Here is a 20,106-nt window from a genome sequence, read left to right on the forward strand (position 1 = left end):
TTTATTTTATTTTATTTCATTATTTTATGTTATGGTATTTTATGTTATTTTATATTATTTTATGTTATGTTATTTTAATTTATTTTATTTTATTTTATTTTATTTTATTTTATTTTATTTTATTTTATTTTAATTTAGAGACTTGAAGTTTAAATACAAAACCAAAATATCGACTGGTGGTTGTTGGATTTGGATTGGCCTCTGTATTGATTAAATTCACTATTACAGGATAATATAGTACCATCCCATTTAGGATTATATGTATCTTCAAGATAATCTAGTGCCATCTCCTCTAAGAACCATGCCCTGTGAGATTGCATTCTTTGATGGTGACCTATAGCAATTCAGGCTAACTAATGATTACAAATGTGGGACTACACTCTTCCCTCTGAGTACATAGAACAGAACCTTGTTGATTTACTGAATGACAGCCTGGTATTCAAAAAGTGTTTTTTTTTTTTTTTTTTTTTTTTTTTTTTGTAATTTTTTTTTTTAAGTTTATTTATTTATTTTGAGAGAGAGCACATACACATGTGAGCAGGGGGAGGGGCAGAGAGAAAGGGAAAGAGAATTCTAAGAGGCTGTATGCTCTTAGGGTAGAGCCCAACTTGGGGCATGAACCCACGAACCTTGAGATCACGACCTGAGCTAAAATCAAAAGTCAGATGCTTAACAGACTGAGCCACTCAGGCACCCCTTGAAAAGGTTAATTACTTCAGAGGATAACTAGTTTGCTTTAGGCAATATTTTTTCCCCCTTAAATAGGTTTGTAATTATTTACCATACAAAATTTTATTTTTTCCCTAAGATTTTATTTACTTATTGTTAAATAATTTTCATACTCAACATGGGTCTTGAACGCACAGCCCCAAGATCAAGAGTCACACACTCCACCAAGTGAGCCAGCCAGGTACCACCCAAATTTTCTTATATATTAATGACCTCAGTAGAGAGCATTCCTTTCTATTTGCCAGACCTCCAAAGATCTTTTTGATAAATTTTAAATTCTCCATTACAAAAAATCTCCCCTTTGAATTGAAGAATATATGGAAAAGTAAAAAGAATAAACACAGTCTTATCCAAGACAAGAATATTCACCGGCAATATTGAGATATGTAGTTTTTTCCAAATGGCTGTGTGTGTATGTATGAAGATATATAACTTCTGTATATTTCTATACTGATGAAAGGAAGTAGATCATAACCACACTGATTGTTAAGGAAGCTAAAATATTTGATAACCCAAAAGGTTAGCACCAGAGAGAGAGCTAACTTTTGTCAGGATATAGTTATCTTTTGAGATGTAACATGTTTTCAAAACTGAAATCTCTGCACTCTCTTCTAGTCGTGATCTCCAAAATATATGAGCTCATTAGCCACTATTAACCTCTACATAAGCTTGCCAGACTTAGCAAATAAAAATATAGTAGATTGAGATATTAAATGGGATATACTTCCTGATAAAAATCATTCATTGTTTATCTAAAATTCAAATAGAATTGAGCATGCTGGTTTTTTATTTGGCAACACTGACTTTGCCCTGCCACAATGCAGGGATTATATAGATGTAGGTATAGGTATAGGTGTAGGTACAGGTATGGGTAGATGTATATCTTGAATTTCTCTTTCTATAAGTAATGTGACCATATTTCCTTCTGTATCATAAAGCTTATTATATAAAAAATTTTAATGCAGTGTGCCCTGCAATTTGATTGATCAAGATGCAAAGAGTGTTTTATATTAACTTGAACAGTTTTTAAATTCTTAACTATTTATAAATTGTATTTTAGATTTTCAGTGCATCTAGGAAACCTGATGTTAATGATCATATACACAAATTCAAGTGTTAACATTAATTTAGGAGTTTGAGTAATTCTGTTTATTATTTTACAATGAATTTTTACTTTCAATACCTAACAAGTCAGTTTTTGCCATTGCTAATTTGTATGTGGTGACTACAACCGGGACTTGGTGAGGTCATGCCTCCTGGGAAAACAATAAACAATTATTTCAATTTAACTTCAGGAACAAGTTTGCTGCCTCCTCCTCCCCAAAGAAAACAATAGATATAATTGCCCTGATGGGTCTAAAAATACCTTTTCCTGAGTGATAATATATTTGATCATTTTATTTTTTATGTTTATTCTAAGTAATTATTTACAGAGCTGCTCTTTGGATTCTGATTATCCTCTGTAGTGAAGGTACCTGTCACCCCTGCATTCATTTCTCCAAATACGCATTAGGAAATCTTGATTGGAGGATTTTGTCAGCATCCTGAAAAACATGTTTGAATACTCCCTTATTTTCCCCGACCTGTAGAGTTGTGGTATAGTTTAAAGTGAAGGATATCTAGAGTCTGGAGGACTTTAACAATGTCGTTAATGTGAAGAAATTATTCACTCAATACTTCTTTTATATTAAAAAATTATATTTGATTCTAAGCTAAATAATATTCTTATCTTAAAATTTAAGGTTTGTTGGGGTGCCTGGGTGGCTCATTTGGTTAAGTGTCCAACTCTTGCTTTCAGCTCAGGTCATGATCTTGTTGTTTGTGGGTTTGAGCCCCATGTCTCTCTCTTTCTGCCCCTCCCCCACTCGCTCTGTCTCAAATAAATAAATACATAAACCTAAAAAGAATAAAAATTTGAGACGTATTCCTAGGAGCAGTTGGGAAACTATTGAAGGGATTTAAATAGGGGAGTAACATCAGATTTGCATTTTTGTTTTTTTGAGAGAGCAAGAGAGTGAGTGCATGAGTAGGGGAGGGGGAGAGAGGGTCAGGAGGAGAGAGTGATAATCCCAAGCAGGCTCTACACTCAGCATGGAGCCCAATGAGGAGCTCCATCCCATGACCTTGGGATCATGACCTGAGCCAAAATCAAGAGCTGGACATTCAACCACTTAACCAACTGAGCCACCTAGGTGTCCCCATCATATTTGCATTTTATAAAGAATTATTCATACTGGAAAATGGAGCATGGGTTGGAGAGATTAAGACTGGGAATAGAGAAATTAGTGAAAAACTGATGTAGTAATCCATGGGAGGGACAATGATGGACTGGGAATAAATTAATGGCTGCAGGAACTAGGAGAAGTAGACAGGGTTGAGAGACATTTAGGAAGTGGTTTAGACGTGATTTTTAGTAGATAAAGGGAGATAAAGAGTTTGATTTTGTTAGATGTAGTGGGTACACATTTCCCTTTCCTCACCTGTAATACCTGTGTCTGTGAGTAGAAAGAGCTTCAGCTGTGCTGGCAAACAAGCTCCAAAATCCCTCAGCTAGTCTGCATAAATTACAGTTCTTTCATGGCTGAATAAGAGTGTATATTTCCATTCCAGATCCAAAACTATCCAGTAAATTATAATGTACTCTCAAGATTTTACCTTTGCTGCATTCTTATGCGGCTTAACCATTTTTATGTTTTTATATATAATACCACAGATTGATTCTAATATTTATCTTTGAAATAATAATTGTTTCAATACGTAAAAGAAAATAGACAATGGAGATAAGTCCACTGTCTAGGTAACCCTGATTGACATGCATATATTCAGATAGTAAAGATTCAAATGATAGGGTATTAAATGGCCTTATGGAACAAATACTAGCAGGCTGCTTCCCTGTACTTCTGTCCTCAGCACTGTGAAATACTGTCATCATCTCAGGTATCTTTTCAGAACAAAAATGTATACATATTCTATATTCTTTCTTTTGAATTTGCATAAAAGGAATCTTGTGAGACTCATTTTGTCCCTGCTTTTTACATTTAACTTACCTGGAGCTTTTAATGTAACAATACCAATCTAATCTATCCATTGATCACTTCTACTACCATATAATGGTATATGGATGTATCTCAATTTTAAAACTAGGTCTTGGGGCGCCTGGGTGGCGCAGTCGGTTAAGCGTCCGACTTCAGCCAGGTCACGATCTCGCGGTCCGTGAGTTCGAGCCCCGCGTCGGGCTCTGGGCTGATGGCTCGGAGCCTGGAGCCTGTTTCCGATTCTGTGTCTCCCTCTCTCTCTGCCCCTCCCCTGTTCATGCTCTGTCTCTCTCTGTCCCAAAAATAAATAAACATTGAAAAAAAAAAAATTAAAAAAAAAAAAATTAAAAAAAAAAAAACAAACCTAGGTCTTAATGATTAACTTTATTTCCAGTTTTTAAATTATTATAAACAAAACTACAGTGAACATTCTTGTACTGTTTACAGTACATTGTACAAATAATGTACTTCTCTAGGTTTGTGGAAATAAAGACCACCCAATGAGAACAGACTATTTACTCAGAGCTTGCTATTATAGTAAAGGAGCTTTTTGTTTGTCAGTGACCCAAAGGCAGGCAGGGGAGTGAAAAAGTGTTATCCTATGCCTCTTGTATGGCTGATTGAAGTTGTTGGCCAGAAGCTGGAGGTGGGGGGTCACTAGAAGTTGGGCATCTTATGTGCATGATTTGGGGGTGCATATTTGGCACTTACTGGCTAGTACTGGGTCTCTCAGGCTAAAATTTCTGTTGGCAGAATTTTGAGGTCAAAGAATGTATGTGTATGTTTATAATTTCTAATACTAAATAAATACGCCTTCCAGTACAGGGTGTTGTTAAACTTTAAAATGTTTGCCATCTTACAAGTAAAAGTTTATGTATACAAATTTCTGCATGTTTATTTGTTGTAAATTTCTAGCATTGTTTATTAGGATAATGATAAGTTTATGAAAAGGTTGCTGTATTTAGTTGTCTGCATGGTAAAAGTGGTTCATAATTAAGTACAGTGAAGAATAATTTTATCTTCATGAGATTTTTGACTGATATAACCATTGTTGAAAAATCACAGTGAAACCTAAGTTTAATCTATAAAATTTAAATTTACTGAGCCTTAAGTAAAAATGTGAGTTTTAAACTGATTAATTTAAAAGTTTTCAGATTCTTAGGCTTTCTCAGATATGATAAACGTGATTTTTACTTGGTTTGTAAAGAAAAACTGGATAGTTTATAGGTGGTTTTATCTAATTATTGAGTTTATTTCTTATTTTGAGAGGGAGAGAGAAAGCATACGAGCATGTGTGTATAAGTGGGGAGGGACAGAAAGGAGAGAGAGAGAATCCCAAGTAGGCTGCATGCTGTCAGCAGGGAGCCCCATTTGGGGCTCTATCTCATAAATCTTGAGATCATGACCTGAGCCAACCCTTAACCAGCTGAGCCACCCAGGCGCCCCTTATATGTGGTTTTAAAATGTGTATACTATTTCCGTGATTATCTTTATGAAACTGGTACCTAACTACATTTCTTTGAAAGATTTCAAGTTTGTCTTCTTTAGAAAGCTGATTGTGTGTTCACCTTCTATATATGAAATGTGTTATTTTGTCTGGATATTCTTTTGATCCTTGTGTAATATTTTCCTACCCAGTTTTGTTTTCTTGATAAAAATTGAACGTCCAGTATATTTGTTTGGATATATTTTGTATTTCTTGTATTATTATTAGCTACTCAAAATGACACTGTAAAAAAATTTGTTTAGGTCTACATGAATTTGATGCACTGAAGGATCCTGAAGTGAATGAATTCCGAATAAAAATGCGCAAATTCAGTGAAGAAAAGATTCAGTCACTTGTGGGACTGTCTTGGATGGATTGGCTAAAACAGACGTATCCACCAGAACATGAACCATCCATCCTTGAAAACTTAGAAGATAAACTTTATGGAGGAAAGCTCATTGTGGCTGTTCATTTTGAAAATTGTCAGGTAGTGTTGTATTATTTTAAGAAATATTTTGTAATAAATCTGTGATTTTACCTGAATGCAGCACCAATCTTAGAAGAGGTTCTTGCTCACTTGGTAAATGCTGTTACAAAGAGCATTTTTAGATTTAAGATGGAAATTTTAGCATTAGGTGTGATACATGCTTTGCATGTGTATGATTTTTGATGCAATGTTATATTAGTCTAGATTGGGTTTGGAAAATTGCAGTTTTTGAATGGTTTTTATACTTAAAAGGGATGTAAAAAAACTCAAGGAATTTTTAAGAGATGTTAAAGAAAGAGAAAAAGAATGAAAAGAATATTGACAAAGACTCATAGGTTGTCAGCAAAACCTGGGTCTTTACAGAAAAAGATTGCCAACCCCAGTCTAGACAGTGTTTTTTAGTTACTGGGTTTTCTCATGTGATTTTGCTCTTGTCTATAAAATGAAAGCTTTGATCAAATGATCTCTTTTTTCCATATTCTTATATTTGCAGTCTTTAAATATGTAATTAAGTGCTGATATGGAATTGGGCATTATAATGGAGTGTGTATATAGAGTTAATCCGTATCTGAATAGTCACAGTTATTTTAGAAGCCAGATTATGGTACTACCTTTGTATATAGTATGGTCATTTTATCATCTAGGATCTGGCTTCGAATTAGGGTAGGAGTTCAAGAATATTTTGTGCTGTTCTTTCTTCAATTACTCTGATAACAACGATATAAACCATTTTAGTAAACATTCTATATTAAGCACTTCACCATGCTAAGAGCTATGAAAGGTATTTTTGTTATAGTCTCCACTTTTAAATATTAATTTTTTATTTTTTTAGAGAGAGTGCGAGTGGGAGAGAGGGACAGAGGGAGGAGAGAGAGAGAGAGAGAGAGAGAGAGAGAGAGAGAGAGAGAGAAGCTTAAGCAGTCTTCACACTCAGCGTGGTGCCTAATGCAAGTCTCAATCCCACAACCCTAGATCATGACCTGAGCCAAAATCAAGATTCAGACACTCAACTGAATGAGCCACCCAGGCACCCCTTTATTCTCCACTTTCAAAAACAACTCTATAAAGTGTTATCATCCTCGTTTTATAGGGAAGAAACTGAAAGGGAGAGAAGTTTTTTGTATGTGTGCCAAGGCCTTATAGCTGGTCTGTGGTATAGCCAGGATTTTCTCCAGATGTTTCTGGTTTTATTCAGTTCTGCCTCCTTCCCAACAATATGTATCTAAATATTTGTAGGAACAAATGCAAAAGCAGGAGCCTGCCTTCTGGCCTTTTACAAAGGAAGTTTATATAGGTTAAAAAAAAAACACAACAACAACAAAAACATTTGATGCTGTATCCTGAGATATGTTCAGACAGAAGTTCAATTAAAACCAAGATTTGGATATTGTAAAATCTCAAGATCAAATTTAAAATACTGTTTAGGGAATTCTGCCCTCTTGAAAGAGCTGGAATGGGGAATTTTATTTACTGCTGATAGGTGACTAGAAGTCAACTTGAAAACACTGGCTCAGGGCAATTTGCCCATCTAGGTCAGTCTGCATTTCATTACTTATGGGTCAGATCTCTACTGGCTGTACATATCTTAATGTAATCATCATTGTAAAAAAGTATGTGTGAAAATAGTTGTTTTGAAATTAAAAGAGAAATGGAGATACTGTAAAATCTTAGTGGATTCCAAGCATAGAATACTTTTTCAATTTTATATATTATATAAATTATATATATATATATATATATATATATATATATATATATATATATATATATATGGAGAGGTTTTTTGTTTAAGTTTTTAATAATTCATTGCTCATCAGGACAAGTGCACTCTTTAATCCCCATCACCTGTTTCACCCATCCCCCCACCTACCTCCTTTCTGGTAACCATCAGTTTGTTTTCTACAGTTAAGAGACCCTTTCTTGGTTTCTCTCTCTTTCTCTCTTTTTATGCCTCCTTGCTTGTTTGTTTTGTTTCTTAAATTCCACATATGAGTGAAACCATGTGGTGTTTGTATTTCTCTTACTGACTTACTTTGCTTATCATTATATTCCCTAGCTCCAACTGTATTGTTGCATATGGCAAGATTTCATTCTTTTTTTTTATGGCTAAGTAATATTCTGTTGTGCATATCCCATCTTCTTTATCCATTCACCTATCAATAGACACTTGGGCTATTTCCATAATTTGACTATTGTAAACAATGCTGTTATAAACATGGGGGTGCATATATCTCTTTGAATTAGTGTTTTTCAATTTTTTTGGTAAATACCCAGTAGTGTGATTACTGTGTGTAGAGTAGTTTTACTTTTAACTTTTTTTTTTTTTAATTAAAAAATTGAAAGCATTTTTTTCTATCTTTAAATTTTTGAGGAACCCTCATACTGTTTTCCGCAGCTGCTGGACTGGTATAATTTCTCACCAACAGTGCAAGAGAGTTCCTTTTCTCCACATCCTTGCCAAAGATTGTTGTTTCTTGTGTTTTTGATTTTAGCCATTTGACAGGTGTGAGGTGGTATCTCATTGTGGTTTTGATTTGAATTTCCCTGATGATGAGTGATATTAAGCATTGTTTTGTGTGTCTGTTGGCCACCTGTATGTCTTCTTTAGAAAAATGTCTATTCATGTCTTCTGCCATTTTTTTCATTGGATTATTGGTTTTTTAGGTGTTAACTTGTAGAAATTCTTTTTTTTTTTTTTATAATTTATTTATTTTGAGAGAGGGAGAGAGCATGAGCAGGGGAGGGGCAGAGAGAGAGAGAGAGAGAGAGAGAGAGAGAATGAATATGAATCTCAAGCAGGCTCCGTTCTTTCAGCCTAGAGCCCAATGTGGGGCTCCATCTCATGAACTGTGAGATGATGACCTTAGCCGAAAGTAAGAGTCAAGATGCTCAACTGACTGACTCACCCAATTTGTATAAATTCTTTATATATTTTGGATACTAACCCTTTATTGGATATGTCATTTGGAATATCTTCTCCCATTCTTTATGTTGCCTTTTAGTTTCATTGATTGCCTCCTACACTGTGCAGAAGTTTTTTATTTTGTTATAATCCCAATAGTTTAGTTTTGCTTTTGTTTCCTTTGTCTCAGGGGACCAAAAAGTTGCTATAGCTGATGTCTGAGTAATTACTGCTTGTGCTCTCTTCTAGGATTTTTATGGTTTCCTTTCTGACATTTAGGTCTTTAATACATTTAGAATTTATTTTTGTGTATGGTGTAAGAAAGTGGTCCAGTGTCATTCTTTTGAAAGAAGCTGTCCAGTTTTCCCAACATCATTTGTTAAAGAGACTGTCATTTTCTCTTTGTATATTATTTTCTGCTTTGTTGAAGATTAATTGACTATGTAATTGTGGGTTTATTTCTGTTGTTTTTTTTTTTTCAATTTTTTTTTTAACGTTTATTTAGTTTTGAGACAGAGAGAGACAGAGCATGAATGGGGGAGGGTCAGAGAGAGGGAGACACAGAATCTGAAACAGGCTCCAGGCTCTGAGCTGTCAGCACAGCGCCTGACGCGGGGCTCGAACTCATGGACCGCGAGATCATGACCTGAGCCGAAGTCAGCCGCTTAACCGACTGAGCCACCCAGGTGCCCCAGTACCATCCTGTTTTAATTACTACAACTTAGTAATATATCTTGCAGTCCAGATTTGAGATGCCTTCAGCTTTGCTGTTCTTTGTCACGTTTGCTTTGGCTATTTGGAGTGTTTTGTGGTTCCGTACTAGTTTTATGATTGTCTGTTCTAGTTGTGTGAAAAATGCCGTTGGTATTTTGATAGGGATTGCATTAAATCTGTAGATTGCTTTGGATAGTAGAGACATGTTAACAGTATTTGTTCTTCCAGTCCATGATCATGGAATGTCTTTTCATTTCAATGTATCATCCTTAATTTCTTTCATCAGTGTCTTATAGTTTTCAGAGTATAGGTCTTTCACCTCTTTGGTTAGGTTTATTTCTACATATCCTATTATTTTTGGTGCAATTTTACTTTTTTTTCTTTTTTTTTTTTTTAGTGTTTATTTGTTCTTGAGAGAGAGAGAGAGAGAGAGAGAGAGAGAGAGAGAGAGAACATGAGCAGGGGAGGGGCAGAGTGAGAGAGGGATGCAGAATCTGAAGGAGGCTCCAGGCTCTGAGCTGTCAGCACAGAGCCTGATGTGGGGCTCGAACCCACAAGCTGTGAGATCACGACCTGAGCTGAAGTCAGATGTTTAACCGACCGAGCCACCCAGGCACCCCTTTTTGGTGCAATTTTAAATGGGATTGTTGTCTTAATTTCTTTTCTGCTGCTTTATTATTAGTGTATAGAAATGTGTATAGAAACAGATTTCTGTATATTGATTTTGTATCCTGTAACATTACTGAGTTCATTTATCAGTTCTAGTAGTTTTTTGGTGGAGTCTGTAGGGTTTCTATATATAGTATGTCATCTGCAAATAGTGAAAATATTACTTATTCTTTACCACTTTGGATGCCTTTTATTTCTTTTTTCTTGTCTGATTGCTGTGGCTAGGACTTCTAGTACTACAGTGAATAAGCGTGATGAGAGTGGACATCCTTTTCATGTTCCTGGTCTTAAGGGAAAAGCTCTCAGTTTTTCACCTTTAAGTATGATCTTAACTGTGGGTTTTCCATATATGACCTTTATTGTGTTGAAGTATGTTCTATCTACTCCTAATTTGTTGAGGGTTTTAATAATGAATGGAGGTTGTACTTTGTCAAATGTTCTTTAAGCATCTGTTGAATTGATCATGTGGTTCTTATCCTTTCTCTTATTGAAGTGTTGTATCATATTGATCAATTTGTGAATATGGAACTGCCCTTGCATCCCTGGAATAAATTCCACTTGGTTATGTGAATCATTTAAAAAAACTTTTTTTTATATTTATTTATTTCAAGAGAGAGAGAGCTAGTGAACGAGCACTAGCAGGATAGGGGCAGAGAGGAGAGACAGAATCCCAAGCAGGCTCTGCACCATTACTGCCTAGCTCAGTGTGGGGCTTGCGCTCACAAATAGTGAGATCATGACCTTAGCCAAGATCAAGAGTCAGATGCTTAATCGACTACGCCATGGGGTACCCCATCGTCATTACTGCTAATGACCAACATTAGGAAGCAGCATGTGGGAATACTAAACTAAGCATGAGATGAAATGTAACAAAGCATACATATAGGTTAAAAAATGATTTTCATAGGATTGTTAGGGAGAACTACAGACAGCAGTTTCTTTGAAAAACATGAAATTTTAGATCACCACATAGTCACTATCAGCCAGCATAGAACAGGGCTCTTAATAAGCAAGATAAATATAATCATGGAATTATCATGTTTCAGATTTAAAGAACATTAGTCCCAACAGCCAAACCACAAAGGCATTATTTTTAATTCCAGGAGTCATAATTTATTAAAGATACCAATAAACCTGAGCATCGTTTTCAAACCTGTGTTGTTTTCTTTTTTAACCTCACTCAGCATAAGTTATATGAAATTATTCTCTCAATTAAGGGATGGGGGCAGATGGCATTTGAAATTGTCTCCTGTGTGTTAGGGAACAGGGCAGGTTGTACAGAGGGTAGAAGGAGGTGGTGACTATACTTTCTGGGAATTTTTGAGAATATATCAGAAGCATGGGCAGAAATGTGAGAACAGTGAGGCATATACAGTAAAACTATGAAGAAGTATTTCTTCACCCATCTCTAGACATTATCTGAATTAGCCCAGTTGTCATGATATATATGTCATCACTAATTAATTGTATCCCTTCCTGCGAAGCAGAAATATCTATCCCACTCATACGCCCAGTGTCTTTGTTGCATAGTCTCTCATATATAGTTGTTTGTAATCATTGAGCAATACAATGCAAGCCAGTTCCTCAGGAAAATTACAAGTCTTTTAAAGGTGCAATATTTTGTGAAGTATTTCAAAGAGATGTTGGAAAACTGCTTGAAATACAAGAAAAACCAGTTGACTTCTGACCAGTCAGTCTAATTAACATTTATGTGAAAAATATTAACAAGGGTGGTGAGACACTGGTACTAATTTAGAAGACATGAATTTTATCATCAAGAGATTAAGATTGGTCTTTGAAGGAAAGTTTTGAGCTGTTGGTATTATATATAATTCCATTATATAAATGTAAGTTGACCTTTAAATAATGCGAGGGTTACTGGTGCTAATCCCTTTGCATTCAAAAAACCAGGTATGGGGGTGCATGGGTGGCTCCATTGGTAAATGTCCAGCTCTTGATTTCAGCTCAGGCTGTGGCCTCATGATTCGTGAGATCAAACCCTGCATTGAGGCTCTGTGCTGACAGTGTGGAGCCTGCTTGGGATTCTCTCTCTTCCTCTCTCTTTCTCCATACCTTGGCTTGTGTGTGCATGCTTTCTCCCCTGCCCTCTCAAAAAAAAAAGAAAATCCATGTATAACTTTTGACCCACATAAAACTTAGCTACTAATAGATTCCTGTTGACTGAAAGTCATATTTGGTTTACACATATCTAATATATGTATTATATACTATATTTTTACAATAAGCTAGAGAGAAGAAAATGTTATTAAGACATAAGGAAGAAAAAACACATTTACAGTATTGTACTGGATTTATATTAAAAAAAAACATAATTAGGTGGACCCACACAATTCAAACCCATGTTGTTCAAGTGTCAACTGTATATCCATTGTCTCAGTTGTATCTTTCATAACTGATTATGAAACATTCATATTTCGGTTGTTTGTTTTTTGTCTATTTTTTGAAGTTTAGTTATTTATTTTGAGAGAGAGAGAGAGAGAGAAGAAAGGGCAGAGAGAGAGTGAGAGAGAGAATTCCAAGCAGGCTCTGAGCACTGTCAGCACAGAGCCCAATGTGGGGCTTGAACTTACAAATCATGAGATCATGACCTGAGCCAAAATCAAGAGTTGGTCACTTAACTGACTGAACCACCCAGGCACCCCTGTCTGTTTGTTTGTTTGTTTGTTTGTTTGTTTTTCAACGTTTATTTATTTTTGGGACAGAGAGAGACAGAGCATGAACGGGGGAGGGGCAGAGAGAGAGGGAGACACAGAATCGGAAACAGGCTCCAGGCTCTGAGCCATCAGCCCAGAGCCCGACGCGGGGCTCGAACTCACAGACTGCGAGATCGTGACCTGGCTGAAGTCGGACGCCTAACCGACTGCGCCACCCAGGCGCCCCCTGTTTGTTTGTTTTAATCTATTTTTAAATTATGTAGTGTGTGTCTTACTGATTTGTACAAGTTCTTGGTATTTGGGGGGGGTAGTGAATTTTTGTCATTCATAGGTGTTGGGTGTGTATTTTCTCGAAGTGTGGCTTATCTTTGTTATTCTTTTTGTTTTGTTAGTTTTGTTTTGCTTGGTTTTTATCCTCAAGTTCCAGTCAGTGTTCACGTTTCCTCAATTGCCATGTCTCACACACACACACACAGCATATCAACTTCATTATTGCTGTTATATGAAATAATGTTGATTTATGTATTTCTATTGGATGTATGCCTAGAAACAGAACTGGTAAGTCATAGGTGTAGGTGTGTAATCAGTTTTTAATAGGTACTGCAAAATAATTTTCCATATTTATATTCCTACCAGTAATATTTTGAGAGTTTAGTGTCTCCACATCTTTGCTAATACTTGATATTGTCACATTTAAAAACTCTTAAAATTTGTCATGTTCTTTTTCATTGAGTTTCAAATTTCACTTAATTATGTTTTATTTCTTGGAGTTCTGTTTGATTCTTCAGATGTATTTGCTCTTTATTCATTTTCAAACCGTCTTTAATTCTTGAAACATACCAACCATATTTATTTTATTTTCTGAGTATTACTTCCAGTATCTGCAGTTTTTCAAGCCCAGTTCTCATTTCTGGTCTTTTCTGTAGCTTCTTGCTATCTGATAATGAGAGTGTTCTCCAGTTTTGTGTTTCTCAGTGTATGAAATAGAGGGTAAATGGGAATCATAGAATAATTTTATGATGTATTAAGCTGCTTAGGCATTATCCAGATGTGTGCTATATAATACAGTAATCAGTAGCCACATGTGTATATTTAAGTTTAAATTTAAGTTAATCAAGTAAAATTAAAATTCATTTCTTTTCATAGCCATATATCAAGTTCTCAAGAGCCGCTGTGGCTAGTGACTTTTATTGGATAGCACAGAATAGAATATATCTATTATTAGAGTTGTTTTAGGTAGCACTGCTTTAGACAGTTCTGACCATTTGTAGTATGCTAAAAAAGAGTATCATATCTCTTTGTGACTCTCTTTTTAAAGTTTTTAAAAAATTCTTTTTTTATTTTTGAGAGAGAGAGGGTGGGTGAGGGGCAGAGAGAGAGAGAGAGACCCAGAATCCAAAGCAGGCTCCAGGCTCTGAGCTGTCAGCACAGAGCCTGATATGACTCTTTTTTTAAAGATAGATTGCTTTTAAGCTAGATGAAGGTTAGTTTTAAGGTAGATAGTGCAAGGGGATTAAATAAGAAGTTATATTTCTCTTTAGGATAAACATAAAGCATTGCTGAAGTAGAAGAGTATTACTGGAAATGGAGAGGTGAACAGTTGGCAACCCATTAGAATGTAAGATCATTGGTATCTTAGTGGGAAGTCAGGTGAGGGAGGAAAGTGGAATCGTGAGTCCTCATATGACTCTGTGGATCCTAGCTCATGTGCTTTGATGCCTATAGTAACAACTCATATAGAAAATTCAGGAGAAAAGGGGTAAAAATACTAGAGAAAATAGATTGGAATACCCAGTAAGTTCATATTTAAAAAGTTGGAATTTTAGGTACCTTGTGGAAAAGGGAGATGACTTAACTTGTTAGAAATATTGTAGAATCCATCTCCGGTCAGTACAGGGAATTCTCTAACAATCACATTTGTCCAGAGTAGCAGTTAGCTGCCTTTGGAGATGGTGAATTTTCTTATATCCTTTGGTATGTGATCATGTGGTATGAAATTATTTTGCTAGCTTTTGAGAAGTTCCAGGTGTTATTAGATCATCTTTACTGTCTGTACCTTTGGGATTTATGATGAGCAGTTTTGATAATATCCAGTCCCTACTGTATCTTCATTTTTCATTAATTAAAATTTCTTTTGTTTCTATTTATATGTTATAAAATTGGACAGAATTGTTCATTTAAGTTTAATTATTGTAAAGTGTACATCTCGTTACCAGTGACAACATAAAACTCTCAGTTTAACTAAATTTGAACAACTGCAGGTTTTTGGTGTCATTTTTAAAGAAAGATATTTGGGAAATGTGTTTGATAAACTTTCTAATGATAAACTTTAGTTAAATATTACTGTGACCTCTGGGATCTGTGGTACTTTGTGTAGTGTAAGACGACTTGCAGACCATCAAATCTTAACAAATTTGACGGGACACGTTTTAAAAATTATTTATTTATTTTTTAATTTTTTTTTTTTAATTTTTAAGTAATCTCTGCATCCAACGTAAGGCTTGAACTCGGAACCCCAAAATCAAGAGTCACATGCTGTGCTGACTGAGCCAGCCAGGTGCCCCTGGACACATTATATTTAGAAAACAGGAGGGGCGCCTGGTTGGCCCAGTTGGTTAAGCATCTGACTTCGGCTCAGGTCATGATCTTGCAGTTTGGAAGTTTGACCCCTACTTTGGGCTCTGTTCTGACTGCTCAGAGTCTGGAGCCTGCTTCAGATTCTGTGTCTCCCCCTCTGCCCCTCCCCTGCTCATATTCTCTCTTGCTCTCACTCTCTCTCTCTCTCTCTCTCTCTCTCTCTCTCAAAAATAAATAAACATTAAAAAAATCCCTATAGAAAACATGAGGGGTGCCTTGATGGCTCAGTTGGTTAAAGCCAACTTTGGCTCAGGTCATGGTCTCGTGGTTCGTGGGTTCAAACCCTGGGTTGGGCTCTGTGCTGAGTGCTCAGAGCCCGGAGCCTGCTTTGGATTCTGTGTGTGTCTCTGCCTCTCTCCCGCTCGCACTGTCTCTCTGTCTCTCACTGTCTCTGTCTCTCTCTCAAAAATAAACAAACATTAAAAAAATTTAAAAGAAAATAGGAAGATGTACTGGAATGTTAAATGTGAAGGATATACTTATGTAACATATTATATATATACATATGTGGATATTATGTATGGCTATATCCAATGTAGTAACAAGTACAAATGTGAAGAGTGATTTTTTTCAGCACAAGTATAAAATTGTTCCTTTTTTCTACTCCCCTTTTTAGGATGTGTTTAGCTTTCAAATATCTCCTAATATGAATCCTATCAAAATAAATGAACTGGCAATCCAAAAACGTTTGACTATTCATGGGAAAGAAGATGAAGTTAGCCCGTATGACTATGTGTTACAAGTCAGTGGGCGAGTAGAATATGTGTTTGGTGATCACCCACTAATTCAGTTCCAGGTATGTGTATTCACCATCAGTTTACCAGAGGTGTGTGTGTGTGTGTGTGTGTGCATTTAATAATTTAAATTTCTGATAAAAATGTGTTGTCACATTTAGAGTATTTAGAACCTATAGAAAATTATACAGAATTAAATAATAGATATTCATAATCCTAGCTACCTCTGAGATAACTTATCATTGTTAACATTTTGGCATTTTTTTGTCATTTTACTTAAGGTTATATATATTTTTGGTATAATGATTGTATGTTTAATGTTTGTTTCTAAATGTTTGCTTTCTACTTTTTTGGTTGTTTCAGTGTTATATCATAGTTTCCTGTAGCATTATGAATTCTTAATAAAATTTGCTATAGCTGCCTACTTTTTTTTATCATGTAAACATAATGATTTATTATTTTTTTAAGAGAAAGGCTTAAAACTTTTTTAATGTTTATTTTTGAGAGAGAGAGAGAGAGAGACAAAGTGTGAGTGGGGGAGGGGCAGAGAGAGAGGGAGACAGAGAATCTGAAGCAGGCTCTCAGCTCTGAGCTGTCAGCAGAGAGCCTGATGTGGGGCTCGAATTCACAAACTGTGAGATCATGACTTGAGCTAAAGTCAGAAGCTTAGCTGACTGAGCCACCCAGAAACCCCAACATGATGATTTAGATAGAAAATATTCTGCGGGAAGTAAAAAACAAGATATTTTGATTAAATGGTCACTAAATAAATTGTATAAAAACTTATAAATTTTCATTGTGAATAGAAAACTTTTTAGTTTCTTTTATAGGTTATATATATATATTTATATATATAATTACTATATGTATAATATGTAAATTTGCCCTCCCCTCCCTTATTTGTTTCTTCCACATATGGTAGGAATTTTGTAAGGGTTAGGTCTGGACATCCTCAAAAGACTTCCTCTGTGTTTGACATTCCTATTTCCATGCAATCATGAATTGACTTATAGTGCCTCAGATTGTTTGTCGAATAAAATGAAGTTTAAATAAGATAAAAGCAGTGCAGTACTCCTCCCCCACTACTGTCCTTTTAAAGGATAGAATCATGGCTTTGACTTCAAGGAACTTGAAGATATTTTTGTTGCAATTGAATTTGGAGACTAAAAAATGGTCATTACATAAAGAATAATACTAAATGCCAAGTTAGGGGTAAATAGTAACAGGATTTTATAAAGATACGTGTTTATTCTTATTTGTGATTTTTATTGTTTTGTTTTAAGCAAGAGGGATAGAGACATGCTAAACATTAAGTGATGTCTGTTTGAGAATAAGGAGCTGTGATATATTAGCGGCTAATAGAGGATTTTACATGTTTCTTTTCACATTTTTAGCATGGCCCTGAATTCTTGTGGTTTAGTAGGTAGAAGGTCTAGAAGCAGTTATAACTTCTCTGCTTTGAGAGCTATGGCATTCTAACAGTCAACACTTGAACTCTAGCCCATGAGACGAAGAAGGAAGATGAAAAGTATTTGGTGGTAGCATGGGAGTGTTGACTTCTTTATGTTTTGCCATCCTTTAAGTAGCCTTCTGCTTCTTTAACACTTTTTTTTAAACTTTAATTAGTGGATGGTATATTGTTCTATTCAAACTAGGATTTGTTATAAAGAGAAACAAAGGCTTATATACGTTTTTGTACAGGGTCATAGTGAAAGAGAAAATATACCATGTACTCAAAGGAATGTGAAGGAGTGGAATGATACATATTTCATAGTGAAAAATTTTTTATTGAATATATTTAGCATAATATCATCTAACTGCCAATTACAGACAATTCTGGAATTTTTTTAATTTCAAAAAATTGTATTTCTTGGTTCTGAATTGAATACAATATGTTGAATCATACTTTGTCTGTATATGAAATTTATTCTTCTGAGAAATACATTAGGTTTCTTTCTTCTCAGCTTGTTAGGAATCTTGGTAATGTGAATAACCACTCCTTTTCTTTCTTTTTTTTTTCTTTTCTTTTATTAAAACAAAAAATTTTTTAAATGTTTATTTATTTTTGAGAGAGACAAAGCGTGAGCCGGGGAGGGGCAGAGAGAAGGGAAACACAGAAATCCGAAGCAGGCTCCAGGCTCCCAGCTGCCAGCACAGAGCTTGGTGCAGAACTTGAACCCACGAACCGTGAGATCATGACTTGAGCCGAAGTCAGACGCTTAACTGACTGAGCCACCTAGGCGCCCCTCCTTTTCTTATATGCCTTTGGAGAGTCATCCTGGTCTCATTGAAATAAAACAAAGCATCAAGCCCAGATGACCAGTATGTTTTTAAAAGGAAGATAGTAATGGTTGTCTGGAGCCCTGTGCTGTAAAGGTACCAGGCTTCCCTCAGGGATCCATCGGAAAGTCTAAGTTGACTACCTCAGGATGTGAAGAAATGGCCACATGTGTACTACATGTTCACTTGTCCTGACTGATTGGTCAAAGCTTGCACTGTGATATCACAGTCTCTCCCGATCAAGTCCCACCCCTAGAAAGGTGAGCCGATAGGTCAAACTGTCCTGTATTAAGCACAAAGAAAAGGCAGAACATCTACACTGAGGTACATGTTTCTTCAGGGTTTAGCAAACAAACAAACAAACAAACAAACAAACAAAAAAGATAGATTTAAAGATGCCAGGAATGTAACTCAGCTCTTCTGATTTTCCTTTCATGTATTAAAAAGAGGAAAATATCTTTTATAGGGTTGTTAGGAAAATTAGCTATAAATAATCTTATGTTCTTAGGTGTTCAATTAATGGTAGCTATTTTATGTTGTGATTTTAATTTCTCATATTCTTGATGTTAAGATATATTTTTACAGTACATTTGATATAGTGGTGTTTATCTTAATTTTGTTCTTCTATCAATTTACGTTTTTGTTTGTTTTTGTTAAGTAGGTTCCACACTGGGTGATGGGTGGGTGTGGCAGGGCTTGAACTCACAACCCTGAAATCAAGGCCTGAGCAGAGATCAAGATTTGGACTGTTAACCGACCGAGCCACCCAGGTACCCCTTGATTTAAGTATTTGCTTGAAAATCCTTACCTTATTCTTTCCTTGCCATTGTAGTATATCCGGAACTGTGTAATGAATAGGACCTTGCCTCATTTTATGCTTGTGGAATGTTGCAAGATCAAGAAGATGTATGAACAGGAAATGATTGCCATAGAAGCTGCCATAAATAGAAATTCATCAAACCTTCCTCTTCCTTTACCACCAAAGAAAATGCGAATTATTTCTGTAAGTTTCATGTGTGAACTTTTGGTAACCCCAAAAGCATGTGATTTTGTTTTAGGTTATGTGCTTCAGCCTCACACATATTTTCTCTGTTGATTTTTCCTTCTGTGAAAACCAATGCAGATTTGCCAAAGATCAGTTACCATTTATTGGTAATTTTCTTTTTCTTTCTTTTTCTTTCTTTTCTTTCTTTTTCTTTCTTTCTTTCCTTCTTTCTTTCTTTCTTTCTTTTTTTTCTTTTTCTTTTTCTTTTTCTTTCTTTCTTTCTTCTTTTTCTTTTCCTTTTTCTTTTTCTTTCTTTCTTTCTTTCTCTTTCTTTCTTTTTTTCTTTCTTTCTTTCTTTCTTTCTTTCTTTCTTTCTTTCTTTCTTTCTTTCTTTCTTTCTTTGTAATTATCTTTCTAACTACTATCCTTTTTCCTCAGCGCAAGCTGCATATAAATATAAATATGTTATTTCTGGTTTTGTTGTTCTTTTGGTGCCACAGAAAAATGTCACCAAATTAAAAATTTCTTGAGATTACTGCTAAACATAGACTTCAGGGAGCAATTTGAGACTTTCTAGTAGAAAAGTTAGACGTGCAGAAATAGTTGGTTTACTGGTATAGTTCATTTCTATCAGCTTAGCTATGAGAGTGTTTTTGGTATAACTTGCCTTCTTCTTACTGAATACTTTTAGAATTTAAATGTATCAAAAATACCATCTTCTCCTGAATGTAATATATTTATATAAAGCAAATCTTAAATTTCTGTTTATCAAT

The 20,106-nt window shown here is 35.3% G+C and overlaps 1 protein-coding gene across 3 annotated transcripts in view; it reads left to right on the forward strand.

The window, feature by feature from the left end:
- Positions 1–20,106, forward strand: part of PIK3CB (phosphatidylinositol-4,5-bisphosphate 3-kinase catalytic subunit beta) — a 187,737-nt gene that overhangs the window by 87,901 nt on the left and 79,730 nt on the right. For all 3 annotated transcript variants that reach the window (XM_045503490.1, XM_045503491.1, XM_045503489.1), the window contains exons 5-7: positions 5,514–5,737; positions 15,951–16,130; positions 19,181–19,351. In XM_045503490.1, coding sequence (XP_045359446.1) covers positions 5,514–5,737; positions 15,951–16,130; positions 19,181–19,351 — 575 coding nt within the window. The remainder of the gene's footprint in view (positions 1–5,513; positions 5,738–15,950; positions 16,131–19,180; positions 19,352–20,106) is intronic.

This window comes from Leopardus geoffroyi, chromosome C2, assembly GCF_018350155.1.
Source record: "Leopardus geoffroyi isolate Oge1 chromosome C2, O.geoffroyi_Oge1_pat1.0, whole genome shotgun sequence".
Lineage (NCBI taxonomy): Eukaryota > Metazoa > Chordata > Mammalia > Carnivora > Felidae > Leopardus > Leopardus geoffroyi.